The sequence below is a fragment of the Mya arenaria genome, chromosome 10 (assembly GCF_026914265.1).
Source record: "Mya arenaria isolate MELC-2E11 chromosome 10, ASM2691426v1".
Classification (NCBI taxonomy): domain Eukaryota; kingdom Metazoa; phylum Mollusca; class Bivalvia; order Myida; family Myidae; genus Mya; species Mya arenaria.
The window spans coordinates 2,442,558-2,466,679 of NC_069131.1; the positions used below are offsets into that span (position 1 = coordinate 2,442,558).

The 24,122-nt window shown below is 34.4% G+C and overlaps 1 protein-coding gene across 1 annotated transcript; it reads right to left on the minus strand.

The window, feature by feature from the left end:
* Window positions 1-1,359: 1,359 nt before the first annotated feature.
* LOC128206731 (uncharacterized) lies at window positions 1,360-24,122 on the minus strand. Its single transcript, XM_052909379.1, has 9 exons — window positions 24,073-24,122; window positions 16,387-16,443; window positions 14,778-15,039; window positions 14,049-14,143; window positions 13,425-13,490; window positions 12,523-12,582; window positions 6,723-6,776; window positions 4,665-5,594; window positions 1,360-4,573 (listed from the first exon to the last, which is right to left on the minus strand). The coding sequence occupies exons 2-9, from the start codon at window positions 16,430-16,432 to the stop codon at window positions 4,020-4,022; spliced, it is 2,067 nt and encodes a 688-aa protein (XP_052765339.1). The 5' UTR covers window positions 16,433-16,443; window positions 24,073-24,122; the 3' UTR covers window positions 1,360-4,019.

Below are 24,122 nucleotides of genomic sequence, written 5' to 3' on the forward strand. Positions count from 1 at the left end.
TAATGGTGGCATGTGTTGTATTGTATCGTGAGTGTATATTAGGCATTGAAACTTTAATCTTTCAACATGGTCATTGTAAATAATGGTGGCATGTGTTGTATTGTTTTGTGAGTGTATATTAGACATTGAAACTTTAATCTTTCAACATGGTCATTGTAAATAATGGTGGCATGTGTTGTATTGTTTCGTGAGTGTATATTAGACATTGAAACTTTAATCTTTCAACATGGTCATTGTAAATAATGGTGGCATGTGTTGTATTGTATCGTGAGTGTATATTAGGCATTGAAACTTTAATCTTTCAACATGGTCATTGTAAATAATGGTGGCATGTGTTGTATTGTATCGTGAGTGTATATTAGGCATTGAAACTTTAATCTTTCAACATGGTCATGATAGTTTGGGTTGCAGCAATGGTGTTATTGGTTATTAAAATTGTGGGGTTGGTTGTAGCAATGGTTCGGTGTCTTAATGCTTGTTTACATTTAAGAATCCGCAATCTTAAGCCAAAATGAAGAATTTTTTTTTTTAAGAATTCACATGATTTTGGAACATAATGAACATCACGCCCTTATGAAAATCTCACGCTGAAAAAGCTGATGATCTTAAATATGAAACGCTCTTCTAGGTAATATTAATCATTATCTTTCATTCATAGCGTGATATAAGGAATGCCACTTCTCTACCTCTGTCTCAGTTTAGGGTTGTGCTTGGTTAACTTGGACGTTCTTGAGGCGCTGTTTTGTGTTCGCTTATTTTTCTATATTGGTTAATTAGTTTCATGAATGTTTTAGTCAAACTACAGAAACAAATTAAGTAGTCATGCTGAATACTGCCCATACAAATAGCTACATGGAAACATTGACCATATCATTGACACAAGTCGTCAGCACTATTAGAAAATTTGAGAAAACAAATCATTCAGACCAGTTTGGACAACAAACTGTATTGTATGCATGTATCGCACGTCCCTTTCATGCACGATTTTTAATATGTTAAAGTAAATTCGGGGAAAGAAGTATTTTTCCTTACCTATATGTCACCAGAGTTAATGTATATTTCACTAAGTATTGTTTCATTGAAACAAATACAGAAAAAAACACTAGCCAAGCAACAATACAGTTTCCTTTATTTTAAGAAAATCAAAATAACAATACCAGTTTCTTTAATATATGTGAAGCTAAATCGTTAAAAAAAAATTGGGCCTATATGGTATAATAAGAATAAAACACATGTGCCAGTTCGGAAAAACATTGGATTGTGTCATAAGAATCCACATTTGCCGGTTAGGCCAGAAGAATATTGGATGGTGTCGTAAGAAAATGCACATGTGGCCCTTCGGAACAACTTTGGACATACTGAACTTTGGACATGGCTTTATTAAAAATGCCACTGGCAATAAAGAAACACATTTATTCTATACAACAACATGAACATTGACGATTTAATAAGAGATACACATATGCCAGTTCAAATGAAGTCGGGCATGCTTAACAGACTTGAAAATATATAAAACATGGGTAACAACACTGCCGATAAAGAAAGTGGCACTTGACAAAATAAAACAAGGATACAGCAAATAGTGTCATTCGAGCAGGTTTACGGATAACACTGTTTCTAGGTTTGATCGTTCTAGCCGTATTCACAGGTAAAACAGAATGCCAAAAAAAAACGAGATAAAGTTCCTGTAACAATACATATTTCAAGAATGGAAATTGGAAGCTTAATTGATATAATGTATTTCTTGAAACAAATAAGACATTTCACATTATTTATGTTCTCATACCTGCAATATTACAAATAAATATACAACATATAAGTCAAAATGGCAAAACATAATTATATATTATTCAAGACAAGATCGTGTTGGACATGGCATTTGATTGATAACAGCCGTAACAAGAGGGCCATAGTGGCCCTAAATCGCTCACCTGAGTAAATGAGTTTAACCTTTGTTATCAATATAGCTTGTTTCTCAAAGAATAGTGAACAAGAGCTGTCACAGGTCCTTGCAGGCAACATGTCGTCTTGGTATTTGGAACACATGTGGCAAGTTATTTTAAAATCTGTCCATACAAGAGAAATGTATATCCCGGACACGACAACCTATACTCCATGTCCTTATATTCAGCATTCCATTGTGAATAAACACCTAAGTGTGACCTTGACCTTAGAGGGAGTGACACAGGTCTTGCACGCGACACGTCGTCTTAGTATGTCAAACAAACATGGTAAGTCAATTTAAAATATGTCAATACAAGGAAAATTTACAGCGCGGGCATGATAACTTATACTCTATGTACTTATATGCAGCATTCCATTGTGAATAAACACTATGTTTGACCTTGACCTTAGAGGTAAGGACACGGGTCTTGCACACGACACGTCGTCTTGATATGTCGAACAAATGTGACAAGTTATATTATTATATGTCCATACAAGAGAAAGTTACAGCACGGACACGGGTTATTGAGCCAGACACAGGACAGACGGACAGACGGACGGACGGACAGACATATGGACGGACGGAAGGTGCGATTATAAAATGCCCACCTTCGGGGGCATAAAAACTTACTGGTCAATTATGTTGCCTGGATAATCACTGACAGGACTTGTCGATTGACTGCACATTGAAAGGATTTTGTTCAGTTGCCTGCACACTGACAGGACTTGATGCACACTGACATAATTTGATTATCACCTGCAACCTGACAGGACTTTGTTCAGGTCCCTGCGCATCACACTGACAGGACTTGATAATTGACTACACACTGACAACACTTGGTACAGATACCTGAACACTCACAGGACTTTTTTCAATTGCCTGCACACTGACAAAACTATGTTAAATTGCTTGCACACTGAAATAACTTTTAGTATAGATACACAAATAACAAACATTGCACAAACCAATAAAATCAATGAACTGCCTAAGCTCTTAAAATCAAATATCAGATCCCAACACCTTCAACTAATATTATCACCTTTACACATCTAGGACAACATCACATTCCTTCTAATGTTAATAATAACATGTTTCTTTATATAAGTTATAAGTGAATAACACTATTCACACAGAATATAAGATTATAGCATTTGCAGGAACAATAATCTACATGAAGTTCAATTGAAAAGTCTGATTATTAAATTTATTATTAAGTAAAAATGAAATTTCTTCTAAAAAACAAAGTGTATAATAATTATATGAATCTATGAACCTAAAAAAAGAACAATAATTTCTTCAGAAGTGACTATGATGAAGACTTAATAACATTTAAAATATTTTCCCTTGTTACTAAAATAGATAGTTGTGGAATCTCCAACAAAAAGGGAGACCATATAGCAAGATTTGCTGTCCTTGCTTCAAGATTTTTTTACATAACTATAAGATTTTAACAAAGTGTATTTATAATGAACTTGTAGCTCACGGGCTGAGGCCAATTTTTCTCACGGGGCATAATTTGAATAAACATGGTACATAACCAATCGACAATGTTACACACCAAATATTTAAGCACTATGCTTCATAGTATTTGCCAAACCAGTTTTGTATTTTTTCCTTCAGGTTGCAATGGCAACCAGAGTTCTGCATGGAATTAATTTCTTTGAACAATTTTGAAAAAAAGCACCAACCAAGGATTATTTCTATGAAGTTTCATCAAAATTGTCCTAGCGGTTAAGGAGAAGAAGATGATTATTCCCTTAGGTTACCATGGCAACCACAGTTCTGCATGGAATTAAGTTCTTTGATCAATTTTGAAACAGCACCAACAAAGGATCATTTCTCTGAAGTTTCATCAAAATTGTCCAAGCGGTTTAGGAATAGAAGATGATTATAACCAATTGTTGACGACGCACAAAAGCTCACCTTCAACACTTTGTGCTCAGGTGAGCTAATAAAAAATAGTGTCCCTCGGGCAATTATCAACCAAAGCCCATGTATATCAAATAATATTTTATCAGTGCCAAACTTTTTTTATCAGTTATTCAATTGCGTTAATAATAATTAGATTTTATTTTCAAACGAGTGTGCATTTGTTGTTTGTCTGATCGGATGATCTTTTTTCTAAGGCAGTTTGAGGAGGTTTACGTTGTAAAAGTGCATCGATACCTACCTGCATCTGATCAACTTTATCGTGCAAACTTTTATTCTGTCGCTCATTCTTAACTTTTTTAAAGTTTTTAAGTTTAGAAATTCCTAAACGTTTCAACATAGGAGCGATTGGGGAAACGATAGTTGTTTTATTTGATGTTTGTGCAACAATCATGCCTGTACAAACCAATTCTTCGGGGTTTCGCCAACAAAACACCAATGCACCTGAATCTCCATGTATTGCAAACGATGTGTCCTTTGAAAATGCTTCAACTTCATACTGTTTTCGCAAAACAATACCTTCGGTTTCGTCATAAGTCCTTTCTCGGATGGATAAATAACCCATTCCTTCAGAGGTACTGACAAGTTTACCCATTGTAAACTTTGACTCGCTCCCATATTTGCAACATTTACCATCCGGATAAAACTGACTTTTCCCCAATATGTGTCCAGATTCAAATGAATACTCCTCTGCAACTCCTGGAAAAAGGAAATAAAATATTGTCAACATGTGAATGCACCATGGTTATAATATCTAATGTTTGCTGATGTGCAATTGAAATTAACATACCCCCCAATGTGTCACCGTGAAACGAGGTACCGATTCCTTCAAATGGAAAAAGACGCTCAATATGGAAAATGGCGACCTCAAAGCCAGCTTCACGATCATTTCCTTCTTCATACATGGCAGAAATTAGTCGACCGATATCTTCATTGCAGGTATTTATTCGGAACTCATTTTGCAAGCCCGTTGCAATAAATCGTTTTTCCTGCTTGCATTGCATGTACTCCTTATCAGTTAGAAGAACATGAGCAGAGGTTATTCCACAAAGACCAATAGAGGGTACTTCAACGAAGCCACCGATGCTTCCTGATTTACCAATACGGTCTCGTTCAATTTCTTCTCCGATGTTAATTGATTTGTTTAACCTCCAACACCCACCTTCCCTCACGTCAACAGCAATTCCATTGTAATTGTCGCGAAAGGGTGTTTCCTCAATTGGAACATATCCCTTCACGTGAACGTACAAAACTAAACAGATTGTCGCTTCGATAACATGATTTTCATTGTAACATTTTGACCTTACTGCACTTCCACTTATCATGTTTAAGTATTTATGTCTCTGCATAAGCAATTCTTCATTTCTTTCTATAGTCGTTTTAAGCCTAAATTCGTCATGTGCTTTCAGTTGATTTTGCTTGTTGCTTTCAGAGTATATAACATCCTTTCCCTCATTGCTATAACGATGTATTGTGCGCTTTACGATGTTGTATTGTGCAAAGTGCTCCAAATTTACGTCGTCGTCTTTCACCGTAACAATGAACGCAACAGCATGTGGTGCGCTCTTTGGATATTTATAAGCAGCATAAACATCAAGAATATTTGGATCCAAAGACTTTATAACCCGACATATTTCTTGCGTTTCTTTTATCAAAGAAAAAAGATCCTCCTCAGCCAAAAGATCATCTAGCCGTTTCTGATTTGATCTCTTACAAGTGTCTGCAATTCAGTACATAATCATTATACAATTCGATTAGTTTATATCATTAACAATATTAACGACATTTTCAAATAACAAAAGAGAAATATTAATTTTACTGGTCAACACATGTCACACGAAAGAAGAATTTAATATTTGAAAAAACCTGTTCGAAACAAAGGTACATTCATATTTAACACTTTTTCTTGTCGATGTTTTAGTTGTATTTTCCAAATAACTTGAAACACGTAGGCGACATGAAATTACTTTATATTGTCACTAACTGCGTCATATAAGTATACATTGTGTCATCGGACTTCCGACACCGGCGACGTCAGTCAAACAGTAAGCTCATCAAAAGTCCGTGTTCAGGATCTTACTCAAATCATGACGTTTTTTGCTTTATTTTGGGCATCCTATATTACCAGATATGATCACTAAAACAGGTGTTTCACAAAAATGGAATGTAAAGCGGTGCATTTTTTGAACGTCATCTGTTTTCGTTTCCGCCATATCAATGATGTGATTAAACAGACAGAGCAACCCTTCACACGGATGTGCAGTAAGCTTATATAACAATCAGACAACGTATTTTATGTTTAGCACACTTCTCAGCAACAATATTTCTAACATTCGTATAAAAATAAGAATTATGTTTAGTAAGACATACATAAAGAATTAAAGATATATATCGTGTCATTCATTCATATGGACAAATGTTAATTCCTTTTCCAAAATTCATAATTCACACACAAGTTTGAAGTTTTATCTTTGAAATTGTTTAATAAAGTTATGTGATGCGTTACACCAAGTTCTGGTTAGTTATGAAAATTCTAGCTGCTTATATGTGTGGACATAAAGGATTGCATACAATGTTATCAATAAAGATTGCAATGTCAAAGCAAGCATAATAGTTTTGAGATGTCTCTAAGATATGTGTATGCAACGGTAACGGCCTCGGGATAAGTGCCAAATATCTGTTATGTGGTTTAATATTGGCATTAACAACTGGTATAACATAATATATTTAAATTATATATGGCTATATCTGGAAATACATGTACAACTAAATTCACATGCAATCGTATCACAGTATTATCAAAATGTTCAATAACACCTAGTACATAATAAATGTCCAATATTGATACCTGGTTCATATACTGCATGTTTTGTTAGTCGCTTGACACCTTCATCGTGTATGTCTGTAAAGAGTTCAAATTGTAATTATTACCCGCATTTGAAACACTTCTATTTCAGCAGCGAGTCAGTCCAAAAGAAAATCAACATCATATTGAGTGAAACACATATTTATTTATTTCCAATGAGTATGTTTTGCTCTGATTGTTTTTCAACGAGTATTAGTAATTATTCAAATCTAAACAGCTTCAAAATACTCCTTGAAGAAATGGTTTTAATCAAATGCGGTGTGATATCTAAGGGTTCATTATTCATATCGTTGTCACGCAACTATTATGCAGCACTGAATGGTGAAGGAAGTACGAGAAATGATAAATATGTCTTTCAAATCTGCTGCAAAATACCCGTAAGTGGAAAGCGTTTATTTCCAAGTATTGTGTTGTTGTCCGGGATAGTGTTTGAATGTGGGAAAGTTCATATATGATCATTTTCTAAATACTCCAATGGGAACTACAAACTCATTTGCCAAACATTTCACGACACCCTAACAGAAGGAATATGGCCTTACAGACAAGAGGCAAGCAAAGCACAGAAAAAAAACACCAAACACGTGTCAAATTATGTTAATTTATAAATGTTAGGTTTAACGTAATGGGTAATCAGCAAACCAAAGGTCAACTGGGGTTCAAACAAGTTATAATTTCACCATTTGAAAAAGGAATTTACTCATTGCAAAAGATAGCAACATCATTGCAATATATAGTAGTAACCAATATTTGGCTAGTACTTTAATGAAAAGCAAGTTTCCCTTGACGAAAAATTTTGTTAATGACTGCATGATTCAGAATTCATCGCCAATACTGGTTTTACCGATTAACACTGTTCAAATTGATGCAATTATTCCCAACCCCGATATGCTGTATATTGAAGAAGCGAGTGAAAATGTGTTCATGTCTTAGCACAGCAATATTGGCACGTGATAAAGGATTTATAACAGCACCCTGGTAACTAATCTCGAAGGAAAAGGCATTTTAAGGGGATTCCTTTATACCATCTTCATTTTCAATAAAGCTTCTTTTCATGGTAACCACCTTTCTAGCGATTGCTATAAACGTAGGGATTAAATCGTACTTCACGATTCTTGCCAGTTTCACAAGGCAGTCCAAAGGACGGCAATATCTACAGCCGTTGTTTTTAGACCATATTTTTTTCTCTGAACCTCTGACTGGTATGTTGAATCTGAACGAACTAGTACACTACCATTGGTCAAGATTGGAAAATAGGAATACAAGTTGTTTGATCGGTTACCTAAATATTCTTGGATATGTGAACATGGTATAAAGGGATATTTCTCAAAGTTTTTCATATTGCGTGTAGTGTAGGTAAGATCAATGTCAATTTTATTGTGGCTAAAAAAGAAGGAAATGGACTCTGATTGATAATATCGACGGAATAGCAAGCCTTAAGTATTTTTGATAAAGTGATACATATGTGGTGACGTCATAACATTTTTTTTCCGGTTTTGAAGAGAAACACATGTTATTAATATATTATCACAAGTGTGTACATTGTTTATTAAAATATTGAACCAGTTGCACATAATGATAATGCTCGACGGATTGCGCGAGGTATCAGTCTGTGCATTTGTTTAACAATTTCAATTAACAAACGCGTTAAATTGTGTACACAGGTCAAAGTCACTGCACATCGTCTTAATGAAATCAACATTTGCACCAAGTATTACAGTAACCCATCAATGCATAAGTAAGTTATAGCTCCCACACGAGCACGTGCACTTTGACCTTAAAATGTCTCGTGTGTCCTTGACCTTTGAGGTATGTACCCGGGTTCATTAGTAAGTTGTAGCGCGTACATGAAATGTTACGAACAAATAGACAGACAGACTGACGGACGGACAAAGTGCTTGCCTATAATTTCTACCCCTCTCCGTGGTGGTGGATTAAAAATTGTGAGAAATTCTAACCTTGCTCGAAATGATACGAATTTACTTTAGCTTGATTTTTTCGAAATCGTGTAAAAGATGTAAAAGTGGTTTGTTCGTAAACATTTTGAGAAAAAAGAAAGTGTGATTTGTAGTGGTCGAAGTACATTGACATGCTTCCATGCCTCTTCTTTGATCATTTCAATGTGTATACTCCCACTGCTATACAGAGGAACACCCTGATTTTAACGTTAACGACAGAAATATTGAAAATGGGTTTTAATACAATGAAAGAGACAGGTACAAGCCGAGTACGCACATTTAAACATTTTAACCAAACACCTTAGAGAAACAAGGTAAGTGTACAAGAGATATTGAACGAAAAACAAACAATGTACATAAACACAGACACTGAACGAGAGTCAAACAACGAACATAAAACAAAGACATCACATGCATCTAATATCATCGTGGTATAATAAACTCTTGGTTGATCCTAATGAATTGTAACATTGTACAACTGAAGCAGAGTTGTTGAAAATTCCTCACTGTATGTAGTTGGACGAAACCAAACAAGAGAATATGTACAAATATTCGAATTGCTGCAGATGAAATCAGAGCAAACAAATTTCAACGCAAGTTAGAGTACACTATTTGAAGTCAGAAAAGCAACGTCTAAGATAAACTTAGACTAAATCGTCTTGATCGTAATTCAAAATCATCCGTTTCATATTCTAAGAAAATACCACGAAAGAAAAAGAACAGTGGTATCACAAATTGTGATCTAAGAACAATTCTTCAAATGCAAAAATGAACAATCAGTGTATATGAAGCTTGAGAAATCTCTAGAAAAGTCGTTGGAGTTTTTTTTTTTGAGAATTTAACATTTATCATACCATACAGTTGTAAACAGCTTTCGATTTTAGATGGAGAAGAAGATTTCGTCATATCGAGGTTAAGTTTTACAGTAATAAATGCATTCATCTTGAATGAAGGATCGATATTTTACAGCTGAAGAGAGAACAATGGGTTCGAGTGTGTGTATTGGGAGATTGGCGATAAACTTTACGCAACAGAATTTTACAATATTCAATATTGACTTTTAACCGTAGACATTCAATGTCATCTTATGCTATACAGCATGTATATTTAGCTCGTACAATTAATATATCTGACCGTTCTTATTCCCTTGTTTTGCTCCCCAGCGGGCTGAACATGTCAATTGAAATTAAAGATATCAGGATTAACATAGTCAAATTGCTGTGAAATGGATGTCACTCCTTTGATTTAAACTTCGAACATTATAATAGGCTACTGACGGATTTTATCTTACATTCATATTATCTCAGTTGAAGAAACCTGATACTATTATTGGACCTGGTTTTGGTGGCAAATGTCGAAATGTAAGGATGATAATTGCTAACCGGACAAGAAATTAAGAATTGATGAGACATCGCAAGGCTTTCATTTGCACCTTACTTTTAACCGATAAACACATGAAAAAATAACCACTGTTATAAGTGATAATCATTTGTATTCTGAAACTGTACATTTTCAAAGTACCCAAAAAACAAATGGAAACCAGTTATATTATTTCAGAGCAAACTACTGTAAATTACACATATTTTAAAGGAAATAAGAAGTATACAAACGGATTCTTTTACAGAAAAGTGTAAGTGAAAATGGAATAAAGAACCAGAAACAGACTTATCCTGCTTAACTTAGGAATATGTTGAATTTCTTTTATTATGAACTGAGCGGATTAAGAGTTGAGTTATAAGATACAATTTTCAAAGCAAATGCTAGTGTATATCTGTGTTTGTATTTCATACTTATCTACCGCATTTTAAGAAATTAAAAATAAAATCTACAAATCATAACAGCCATTTAACCAGTAGAGTGGCAGACGTGAGAGACATAAATTCAAAGCTGCCGTCTTATTATGTCGTGCGTATTTTGTTTTGTGCATTTATCAATTGTTTATTTGTCACGTATGAGTGCCAAAGTAAATCACTTGATTGTGTTCAAATTGTGTATATCTTGAAATCAAAAGTACTTTATTCAAAAAATGAATATTGTTGAAATCCAGTACAAAGAATTATGAAGTTCAGTTCAATGTATACAGAATAATTATCCGGGACAATTAAAAGTGAATGCTGTAAGATTGGCTGTAGGTAATTAATTGAAAAATTATACAAAAAACATATGAGTGAATAAAAGGAATGTCCTTCAGCGACAAATGTAAGCATTGAACACAAACATAATCAAGAACTTAAACGTGTTGCGTGAAACACATTTTAAAAATACTTTAAAGAAATAATTTCTGAAAGATGAAAGAACCACAATGGGACTAATTTGTTTCAAAATATCTGATGGTAGAAAAGAAGCCTCTTAAAGGTAACTTGGGAGAAGACAATTCTGAGAGACGTTCACTTATGAAAGAAAATAATTTATATATATATGATTTGCAAACACAACCAACACCAGTGATAAATACACACATTGGCGTTCAGGTTTGGAAAGTTGTTACTGGATCCTACACATTGCCATAGCTGGAATGACGTCTAAATCTCCTATGCAGAGCTTGATGTACCCTAGCTGTTTCTACCCTCCCTTTTTTAATTGAATAGTGAATATATGGCCTATTGCTATTTAAAGATGACACTTAGATAATCTATTGTAATACATAAACTGCAAAACAGAGATCTTTATCCGATAATCATTCCTGCAATAGGCAATAAATAGCGGGTCATTTGATACCGAGATTTGTCATCTGAAAATATCCGGTTATCCCAGGAAAGTGATACCGGATACCAGGCCTTAGCCACACCCTACTTTCGGTTTGAGTTTACCTTTGAAGTTAGTAAGCAACAGGTCAAGGTCGTTGTGACCTTAAGCTGAAAATACGCAGTTTCCTATCTATAATAGAAAAACGCTTAGACCTAGAGACCTCGAACTTGGCAGAGGTCCCTCATAAAAGACCAGCGCTCTAACTATTTCGACGCCTGATGGGCCGAGACCTTGAGCTGAAAATCCGACTTATTTCTTTAACTGAAGAATGCTTGTATCTAGGAACCTCAATCTTGGTATGCTTGTAAACTGCACCTGCTTAGTCATGTTTCAACAACATTCGCGACGTCTTTGATGCTTTACATTAGAATATGTCTTGTTTTGATCATTAAATGATGAATTGAAATATGCCTGACTACCTTGAGAACAATTGCTCTAGACAGACTGCTGGTATATTACACACGGCTTTTCAGTAGCATCGTCATTAATACAAGTTTCATTATAAATATAGAAGTGAGATCTTAAATAAAGACTTCGTCCATGTATGTTAAAAATATGCAAAAATGACAATATATCTGCAACACTGTCAAAGATCAAAATAAACACCCGCACGATTTGGGTCACTACTCCCAACAGCATTTTATTCTTGTAAATCAAATACATTTTTGAAATCCCGACTGGAGAATGAAGCAGGCCGTAATGGGCAGCCTAAAGTGAGTTATGTTACTTTATTATATACAAGTAGAAGTTTCTCTACAGATGTATCATTTAAAATGAATTCCACATACATCACTCGTATAAATCAGTTCATTATTATATTGATATATTTTAAATCAATATAAGTTTTAAAACTCATTTCAATATTTTTCCATATTTACAACAGTAGATCAATATTAAGCCGCTAACCGTAAAAAACAGATAGGCCAATGATTTATTAATAAACCTTTTAATAGTTATTAGTATTTGTTTTGTTTTATATGCGAAATTTGTTTTAAAGAGATTTAACGTTATTTCAATTTGATTGAAATATGTTGTTATGATTTTTTAAGCCTTATGAACCTTATGAATCTATTTCGTACCTTTATTCTCTGTCGCCGTTTCAACGTCTTCCTCCTTGACTTCTGCCATTGTCCCAGTTTCTGTAGAAAGGGAATACTTATCATATTTTCAAAAATGCTTTTAAATTTAGCCATTTAGGTCACTACCCCCAACAGCATTTCTTGTATGGGAATCAAATATATTTTAGAAATCCCGGCTGGAGAGTGTAGTAGGCCGTGATGCAGTCAAGTCAATAGAGATGTTGTCGTAAATATCACTATATACTCCGCCGAAGTGATTTTGCTACTGCACGTGAGTTTCTATTGTGTTCTACGCGTTCGTCGGGTAAACGTATTTTACGTGTAATTGTATATACAATATTGTTTAAACAAAGGTTTCGATGTTACAGTTATTATACTAAACAATAGTATTTTTCTAACGTGGAAGTTTGAACGAGTTTAGTTGCAGTATAATATAAAAAAAACAAGCATAAAGTTCTTAACAGATATATCGTCTTTGATAAATTCAACATACATCACTTATTCGTATAAATCTGTTCATTGATTTATCGGTATACTCAAATTAATATACGCTTTGAACTTATTTCGACATTTGGTAATATGTTCTTCAGTTAATCAATACTAAGCCGCTAACAGCAAATAACATTTTGTCTATTGTCATACTTATACAGGTAAATACAATTATTCGTCTGCAAATTACTTCAGTGTTAATGCACCTGTTTATGACAATGGTTTGCTTTATCATGATCTATCTATTTTAAATATAATGTAAGTTTGCTATATATCAAATGTCACAGTCATCATTTTGTCGCACATAATCGTCAAATGATTTGTTAGTTGTAATCGTTTTGTTTTACATACGAAATATATATTCATAGATATATGTTGCTATGATTTTTAATTTTTAAGTATTATGAACATACTCCTATCTTTCATGTATGTCGCCGTTTCAACGTCTTTCGTCTTATATTCTGCCATTGCCCCAGTGTCTGTAGAAAGGAAATACGTTTCATGTTATTAGACATGTTCTCAAATTGAACAAATACACGGTAAAGCATTATGTACAACTTAGCTGCTTGGACACACGTAATGTTGAGTACCAATTATACTTTAATGTATATACAGTCTGCCTGTGCTGTATTGTGACGGTGTGTCTTTCGTTGAAGGGTTATTACATCTTAGCCATGAACCTCTGAACAGAGGTTTTTTTTATAAAAAATTTCTGCCTGGGTTACTTCTGTATTTTTCTTTGTATTATTTGTTGTCTTTATATATATGCAATACAGAAACATAACTACAAAGAAAATTAAACATATTCTTCTATATAAAACACTCAAAGATAATAAAATACTGTTTATGTTATTTCAAGTCAGGTTCCTAATTGTACATATACAACTAACGCGTTCACTTATTTACATATTTGTAAAAGTTAAACGAAACCGATCAATTCAATGTACCATTTATATAATGATTTGATAGGTCTTCAAACTCATTCAAAGATAAATGCATTTACTAAAACGGACAATCAGAAAGTAAAAATACAAGACCTGCTTTCGGCTTGGATGCCTTCATTGCATCGTTAAGAACGTCTTTTGGTATTTCAACATGTGGCCCATCTGTGTGCTTTGATGTTGAAACATACCTTTAGAACGGAAATATAATGCATATTGCAATGGCGAATAAAAACCACCAATATATTATGTTTTTATAAAACGTTATACATACATCCATGATATATGATACATACAAATATAAAGGATATTTGTTTAATTTACCGTGTACAGTCAAAATTTATTTCCTCCTGTAGTTACAAAACGCAATATTTTAATATTAAGAAACCATAATTTTCTGCCATCAAGAATGAAATAAATGTTGATCACAAACCACGCCCAACAGATCTCTGTTACGTTATTTTTTTTGTTATTTGCACTACAGTCGAGCCCCGTTGGCTCGAACTCGCTTGGCTCGAATTCCAAGTCGGTTCGAAGTTGATATAAATCTCTTTATACTTAAGGTAAGCATTTCCGCTTCGCTCGAATTTTCCGCGGCTCGAGCTTTTTTCGTCGGTCCATGGGAGCTCGAGCCAACGGGTTCGGCTGTATTAGAAACATTCTGTTTTAATTTTGTTATCGTGGAGTCATTTTAAAGAAGATATGCATGTCATAGTTAATGTTATGTTAATACGATATTATGCAATATTGGAACCAGAATGTTTAAGAGTGTAAAAAACATAAGTTATCAAATATGTAGTATAGACTTTGTGGTTTATCATTTACCATAGTTTATATTCGCATTTTTTCCTCAAAAGACCTCTCAATATAAGATATGCCTCCGGTTTGAAGTCGGTACGTTCAGGATCCTTGTAAATTCTAAGCCAAACAAATCCAGTTTTGTCAGCCACCACGCATGGGAAGTAGGACCTCGGTTCGTCATTTCCATTTATATACTCCTCAATAGCTTCTCGTTTGATCACCTTCACAGCCAAGTTGATATTAGAATCTGACTTTGCAAGTGCCCGTTTTATGGTGTCAACCTTCGCTGTTACATTAATAGGAATAATATATTTATTAATATATGAAAACTGAATTTCAATATACACTCTTAGTTGTAATAAAGAATATTGTTATAAAATTGTCACGAGAAATAAGACAGTTGATTATAAATTGTTGAGTCTGAGCTTTCATTTTCAGGCAAATTTATGACAAATAAACAATTAAATTTTCAAAGAGTGAGTTATTTGATTTTTAATTTATACATCCGAAGTTTGACTACGCCTTAATCTGTTGTATAGATTTAACCATTGCCCCGTCGGTAGCCCATATGGTTTTGATAATGCCCATGAGTTACTATTGTAATTAGACATAGTTAACTTGTTCCTGGATATACAGAGTAATTGTTAAAACAAAGGTTTCTTCATTCGGCGTTTGGACTAAAAACAGGTTGGAATTATGTTCTTTTTATTTATCTTAATACGTACTCTTGTGTTTTAGGAGAAAGTAAAATAGAAGAACAGTTTAAATGGTGATTTCGTTGTGTAAATTTGTATAGTACGAAACAAAAGATCTTTAATGTGATGGAGTAAACGAGTTTAATAGCAGTCTAATATAAAAAAAAAACAAGCATAAGGTTCTCAAGAGATGTATCATTCTTAAAGCTAGACTAATAGTGGGTAGACGAGTGTATGATAGTTAAATGGGGCTTCATAATAAAGACATCGCCCATGTATGTTTTATGCAAATATGACAATATAATCTACAACTCTGTCAAAGATTTGTTGCATGTTAATCAAATACATCTTAGACATCCCGACTGGGGAATGAAGTAAGCCATTATACACAGCCTAAAGTAAGTTGTGTTACTTTGTACGAAACAAAAGTAACTTCCCAATGAGAGAGATTAAACGTGTTTAATTGCAGTCGTATATGAAAACAAGCATAAGGTTCTCAACAGATATATCATCTATAATAATGTCCACATACATCACTTGAATCATATCAATATCGGGCCATATGTACTACAGTGGATCAATATTTCTCGGTTATTTTTTAAACAATAAAATAACATTTCGTCTATTGTCATATTTATACAGGTAAATACAAGTATTCGTCTGCATAATACCTCATTGTTAATTCACCTGTTTATGGCAATGGTTTGCTTCATTTATTTTAAATATACTGTACGTTTGCTATATATAAAAAGTCCAAGGTATCTCACAGACTTCATTTGGTCGCACATACTGTTCAGAGATTAATTGATAAACCTTTAATTAGCTGTAATCGTTTTTTTTATATATGAAATGTTTTATAGAGATTTGACGTTATTTAAAAAAAATATATATATGCTATTATGATTTTTAATTTTAAAGACTTATGAAAAATGTTGTACCCTTCTCTGTCGCTGTTTTAACGCCTTTCGACTTTAATTCTGCCATTGCCCCAGTGTCTGTAGAAAGGGAATACTTTTCATGTTAAAGACATGTTCTCAAATTTAACAAATATATGGTAAAGCATCATGTACAACTTAGCTGCTTGGACACACGTAAGGTCCCTGTTTCACTTACGGTTCCAAGGCAGTCACAGCAACAGGTATTAATGCTGTAGTGTGACAATATGTCTAAGATTAAATGTATAACACTCCTCTTAAGCCTCTTAACAATGTTAAGTTTATAAATATTTGCTGCATATGTTTTTGTATATATTTTGTATACATTTTCCATATTGAGAGGAAGGGTTTATTATTATAACTGTTGAGCAGTTTCTGAACTTGACTGTATTATATCTCGCATTTACCTCAAGCTGTTAAGTTAACAATATAACATTGACCAATACAAGGAACTAAACCTTCTAGGTCACCATTTTGGAATAAAGTAATACGTATTTAACGTGTAATTGTATATACAATATTGTTTAAACAAAGGTTTCGATATTATAGTTATTATACTAAACAATAGTATCTTTCCAACGTGGTAGTTTGAACGTATTCAGTTGCAGTCTAATATAAAAAACAATAGTGGTTGTTCGTATTCTTCCTTCAATATAAGACCCCTCAATATAATATTTTTTTCGGTTTGAAGTTGGTACGTTCGGGATCCTTGTAAATTCTAAGACAAACACATTTAGTTGTGTCAGCAAAAGCGCATGCATGCCGGCAAGCAAATTGTACATGTTTTGGGCGGGGTTTGACCTTCGTTAACCAATGAAAAATCAGTACGGAAACACCCGAGGTATATTTACTTTTTAGATCGGAACTTCCATATTTGGATATGCGTTAAAAAATAGTACTGCATTTAATAGGAAAGCCTGTTTAACTTCTGTGAATTACAGTAAGTAGCAGAATGATTTTTGTCATTTAAGTAGTTATTACATCTAACAAATTCAATACGTATCGCTGAAACAAAATGCTTATGGAATCAAACTCGAATATATTAATCCGTATTTCACGCTACAATGAACTTGATGAAGATTTCAAGCGAGCATTGGACACCATTTTGTTTATATGGAACAAGAAAAACAACAAATGGAGCCATAACAAATCCTACTGCCAGTTTGAAAGCAGAGCAAAAAAGTCTGATTAAATGGTAAAGGTGAGTTTATCTGAGATGCATGTTTTTATTTTTTTTAACTGTTTACTAGAAACTTCACGTTTAATATATCTTCGCGTTCCAATCCAGGTACGGGTTTCCCCAGATTTATGAAGACTTAGTACCAGTAACCACTAAATTATCTTTTCAGGAGCATTCACCTAGTTCGTACTTTCCGCGGAAAGTGCACTTCTCTAACTAGTCATACCGGTTCGATATTGAATGGGTACGAATTCTCCAACATCCGTTTCCAACGCTTCTGACACAATGTAAATATTGCCATTTCTTATTTATTTTACAGGGTTTTCTCATTTTTTTGTTTGTTAGCATCAGATTAAACGGTCAAGTATCGGTATTACAACGATTGCTTGGGATATTAAGTTGCTAAAAAGATCTAAAAGTTGGTGAAACAATTTGTTCATGTCATGCCGACGGCTGTGGTCATTATTTTCTTCTTATTTTAACAACTTATGCACTAGTCAATTGAAACCACTGCCCACCCATAAGGTCCGTTGCCCAAGCAACCCATGAACATCCTAGGTAAGGCCCATTCTTGCGTTTTTCAGCACGAAAACTAAACAACCAGCATTTCAAGCGCTATCCCTGGTATACCAGACTAGCTTCAATAATGAGTCATCAGGGATAAATTTTCATTATTTTGATAATATTCTTATGTATCTCAGTCTCAAGTCTCCTGTAGTAAAAAAATGTCAAAAGACTCGTTGACGGCCATTTAAGTGGACTAACCCCTGGACCTGGGGGGGGGGGGGCAGTGGTACAATTGACTGGTGCATTACTAACTTTTGTATTGTATATAAGGGCGTTAATGATTGCAATTTATGGTAAGTATTTGGTGGTTGTTGTAATTACCTAAAGCACTCTCCAAACCCTGACCCATCCTCCCAAACACACAACTGTAAGTACATTGAATAAGCAATATTATTTTTCCACTATAACAAAAATAATTTATAGTTTCTTTGATTCATGGAGTTTGGATTCTAGGCGCTCAGAGAGTAATCAATCAACGGTACAAAGGCTGTTATTAGTTTTTAGATCCGCTTTCTATCTTTAAAACATTTATGATTGCACTTGCATAAAGAAAGGGTACCACAATAAATGCAGTCTCATTCGCCAATGCATATCGGAGAGTAACTTGCTAATGTTGATAACATCGTGACTGAAAAATGGTATTGATTTCGACATAAATATTAATAAATACTTTACACCAGAAACCGGCTATGTCACTATTTCAGGCTTTGCAAATCTCAATTTAAAGTCTGACTGGGGTCGAACATGCGTTTTAAGTTCACATCACGTGGTTGTATTCTTAGTGGAAAATCCCCCCAAATTTAACTAGCTATTTCAAAACAATGAAAATAAAAATCATATAAGTGTACGCTACATTGTATTGAACAAAGAGCTGACATAAAGGATATTGGTTAACAATTGTGTGAAATGTCAGCTGTTTAGCATGAGATACAATAAATATCAATGATTCAATATGTGCATTAACAATTAAACATTTACAGTTAAACTGCGGTCATTCGAACAGTTGGTCGGTCGAAAACCAGATGTCATTGTAGGTTAAAGCTCAGTTAAATATACTGACACTGGATCGAAAGTTGAGGAATTGCCAGGCACCATTGCTAGTCCCAAACATTAACAAATCATGGTCGAAAATTTCAACATTTTTTGAAAAGCATGACCAAATAAACAAGGAAACAGCAGATGTTGACGAGTTTTAAAAGTTGTAGAAAATTGAAAAGGTGTAAAAACCGATTTTCATTGTCTATATTTAACTACTAATACTTGATACTGTAAGTGCATTTGGAAAGATGTTTACAACGCAATAAATAATCGGTGCCGAAACAAAATTTACAATTTTTCAAATTTGGAAATTCATTCTGTAATGTTGTCAGTGTAATGTATATAACAGACCCAAAACGGGATGGTTTAATATAGCTTTATTACATTCATACTCATACGCACACGATCTTGAATCTAATCAATAACTGAACTATCGACATACATGCAACTGTTAGCCAGAGGCGGGCTTATCATACACAGAGGCGGGTTTACCAATAGTGGGCTCTGATTGGCCACTACACATTCTAAGACATTTCATAACAGACTAAAATAGAACTTTTCGGTCATTCAAAACAACTTATCACTCAGGGTTTTAGCTAGGTCAATGGGGTTCTCGAGAAATCGCAGTTTAACTGTACAAATAAACCCTGGATAGAACTGTATTTGACTTACAGTGAACAAAGGGTCATTAGGGATGATAACGAATAACTTTTGAACTATAAAATAATTATATCTTGCTAATCTTCTCGGACATGGAGTTATGCACCTTGGTCATTAAATCAGTATAATATTTCATGTGTTTCTGGTACGGATGGAAACATTCGACCTGAAGGCATGCGCAGTAACGATGCTTGCCATGCACCATGTCCAAGGGTTGGATTTTTATATTCTAACTAGAAAAACATGATTGACGATTTTTTTCTTGCATATCTAAAAAATTTAATTTGTGGTAAAATTGACGTAGATAATTCATTTTTGTACATTTCACCAAAAAGCGTGTGCATATTGATTACTTACTTGATAAATCGCAGATATTTCAATTCACTATTGACATCAAATAGATCCTCTAAAACTGCGTTTTTACAATAATTTATTTAAAATTTAAATTTAAAGTATTGCATACTTAAATATTTGATCGCACTTTATTGAAATGGCATAATATACTTTTTAAAAACATACAATAAAAGAAACAAAATGTTGCGCGTTAATGCTTCTGACTCATCTATCATGGGGGGCGGGGTGTAGGACGGGTTTTTCCAGCACATGTCGGGTATGCCGTCAGAGTGAGGAAGGAAGGTGGGTCGAACTCCCGGAGTGCGATCTACCCCTCCATCAAAATATAGTGCCTGTTAAAACCAAAGCTCTCTGTTCTCTTTCACACAATTATATATTTGTATATATGATAATGAAAATTAAAGTGTTTTCCGATTAAACGAGTAGTGGTTAAGACCTTTTAATAGCTGTTACGGCTCTCTCCCCCCCCCCCCCCCCCCACAAACACACATCCACCCCCACCCTCACATATTCAATATCCATCCCCCTACCCCAACACAATCTAGTGGTATATACCAGCTTCTCCAACCCAACTCGATGCCTTTAAATAGTGGATGTCCTTATGAGAATAAGTTTTTAGTAATTCCATCAACCATGAATAGTGCATCTTTTTAGTAACTTAAAAAATTGTTATTGCTTGCGACAGGTTAGAGACGGTGATGATGACAGACCAGCCAGCCAACTTAAATTGGAGCAGACATCATGCGGTATATTAATAGTATTTCACAAACACTTTATAAAAGTGTGAGCAGATTCCATTCTTTTAAGTTTTTCTTTTTTGTTTGCTTCATTCCTAAATGACTTTGTTTCATGCCAGTTATAAATTGTTTCCGGTCGCGGCCATGAGATTATGTCATTTTCTAATGAAACAACAACCTATAAGCAGTTAAGCAACTTAAAATATAGCCACCTGTTTGCTGAAGCTCTAGAGGACCTTTTAAAATATGGACAAAAATGTTGTTCAAGATAGTTCTGTCTGAAATTCCATACCGCCTCCAGAGAATGGAAAATGTCTTCAAGTAAAAAAAGATTCTAAGCAAGTGCATTTTTGACTCCTCCAAAATGCTTCTTTGTTATGCCCCCCTTCAAAGAAGAAGGGTATATTGCTTTGCACATGTGGGTCCGTAGGTCGGTCCGTCCGTCGGTAGACCAAAGATTGTCCGAGTGATAACTCAACAATTCCTGGACATATAGTCATCAAACTTGACATGAAGGTTGGGCCTGACCAGTAGATTACTCCTATTGAATTAAGGGCTCATCGGGTCAAAGGTCAAGGTCACAGTGACCTTTAATGGCAAAAGGTTGTCCGAGTGATACTCGACAATGCCTGCACCCATGGACCTCATACATTACTTGGAGGTTGGGCCTGACCAGTAGATGACTTCTTTTATTTTGGGGGGTTAATGGGCCAAGGTCAAGGTCGCAGTTACCTTGAATGGTTAAAGGTTGTCGGAATGATAACTCGACAATGCCTGCACCCATGGCCCTCAAACTTGACTTGTAGGTTGGGCCTGACCAGTAGATGGCCCTTATTGATTTTAGGGGTCATTGGGCCAAAGGTCAAGGTCACAGTGACCTTGAATGGTAAAAGGTTGTCCGTGTGATAACTCTACAATGCCTGCACCCATGGCCCTTAAACTTGACTTGAAGGTTGGGCCTGACCAGTAGATGACCCCTTTTGATTTAGGGGTCAAAGGTCAAGGTCACAGTCGACAAGCAAACTCCACAATTTCTTGACTTATGTCATCAAACTTGAAATGAAGGTTTGGCCTGACCAGTAGATGACCCATCATTGACTTTGGGGGTCATCGGGCCAAGGTCAATGTCACAGAAACCTTTAAACGCAAAAAAGATAACAAATCTTCTTCCAGTGATATCTCAACAATGACTGAACCTATGATAATCAAACTTGACATGGAAGTTGTGCCTGACCAGGAGATGACCCTTATTGATTTTGGGAGTCATTGGATCAAAGGTCAAGTTTACAGTGACCTTGAATGTGAAAATGTTTCGAGTGATAACTCGACAATGCCTGCACCCATGGCCCTTAAACCTGACTTGTTGTTGACCTGAGTTGTGTCTGAACTTTAGATGACCCCTTATGATTTTAGGTGTCATCGGGTCAAAGTAAAGGTCACAGTGACCTTGAACAAAAAAAGCTTGTATGTGTGATAACTTGTCAATGCCTGCATCCATGGCCCTCAAACTAGACATTTAGATTTATGGTGACCAGCTGATGACTCCTATGGACTTTGAGGTCATAGAGTCCAAGGTCATGGTCATAACACACTCATTTTTGTAATTGTTTTGTTTTATATACGAAATATGTTTTATAAAGATTTAACGAAATTTCAAAAAAAAATATATATTCTATTATGATTTTTAGTTTAAAAGACTTATGAAAAATGTTGTACCCTTCTCTGTCGCTGTTTCAACGCCTTTCACGCTGTTTCACTAACGGTTCCAAGGCAGTCACAGTAATATGTATTTATGCTGTAGCGTGACAGTATGTCTAGGGTTATTTGTTTAACACTCGCCTTCAGCCTTTTAACAATGTTACGTTTATAAAATTTGCTGCTGGGTTTGTTTCTGTATTTACCTTTGTATTATTAGTATTGGCGAAAAAAGTATCTGTTCTTTTGAGGGGTAGAACAAAATTATAAAAGAAAATGTGCACCTGACCTTAAGAGTGTGCGTGTACGTAAATGCATTGCAAAAATAAGCAAAGCTACGCTCTCTCCGCCCACTCTTATCATTAAAATGTTACTTAATGTCATTAAACTACTACTTTAACATTTCTATGAATAGCCCTATATCCATGTTTTTGGGAAAGGCGATTAAGAGTGCATATTTGTTGGAACTGATGGCATTACAGTGTTCATTACAACAAAGAACATTAACCATACTGTTTTAAGTCATAGAATTACTCAAACAGAAAATAAGACGTTGTTTTAAGTAAGGTTTCATATTGTATTTAAAAAAAACTAACTTTATTTGTGAAAGGAGAAAGAAACCGTTAAATTCAAGGTCTTCAAACTTATTAAAAAATAAAGGCATTTCCTTTGGTTTTTGTTAATGATTTTGTGAAATATATGGCTATATATTAAACATTTCAACGCATGTACCATTAACCAAATTCATTGTTAATGCTAGTTGTACGTCATTCTGTATTTTTATGACAAAATCAATCGAATGCTATAGACTGACAATTCCAAAGGTTTTTTTCAGTGCCTTTACTAGTAGTATATAGCTAGTCTCCGGTTTATACAATGCAAGTCGAAGTCGATACAAAAGCATTCTTCCGATATTTCATGATTAAAGGATTGCTCTACCTTTTAAACTTGTTTTGAATTCAAATTTCAATAATAAAGACAGTCATGTACACGAACTCTATCCATTCAAAATATTTTAAACGTAAAGTTTTCAGGTATCGTGTTTCATTTTACTACAATGAAAAAATATGAATATATCGTCCTTAATTTCATTCAGACGAAAGACATGTTGATTCTTGATTTTACTTGCCAAAAGTTGTTCAGTATAATACTCTTAAAGTTAAATCCTGTAATAGTCTAGAAAACCCTTAAAATGAGAACACTTAAAAAAAGAATATATACTAAAGAAAAATAACGAGTTTAGCTTAATCCTGTTATAGGGGTTCGATAATTTATTGCAAATAAACATTCAGCTTAGTAAGACATGTACTGTATATGGGGGAAACTGTAGAAAATTAGAACGTATATGTATTGTTATATGAGATAATACTACGAAAATATAAATAAAATTAGTTAACCATTATATCGTTAAAAATAACTTTAAATAGCATTTATTAAATGATGAATGGCTAAAATTACCTTTTAATCAAGAAGTATGGAAACGTTCTACTCAGCAGGTGACTGCGAAA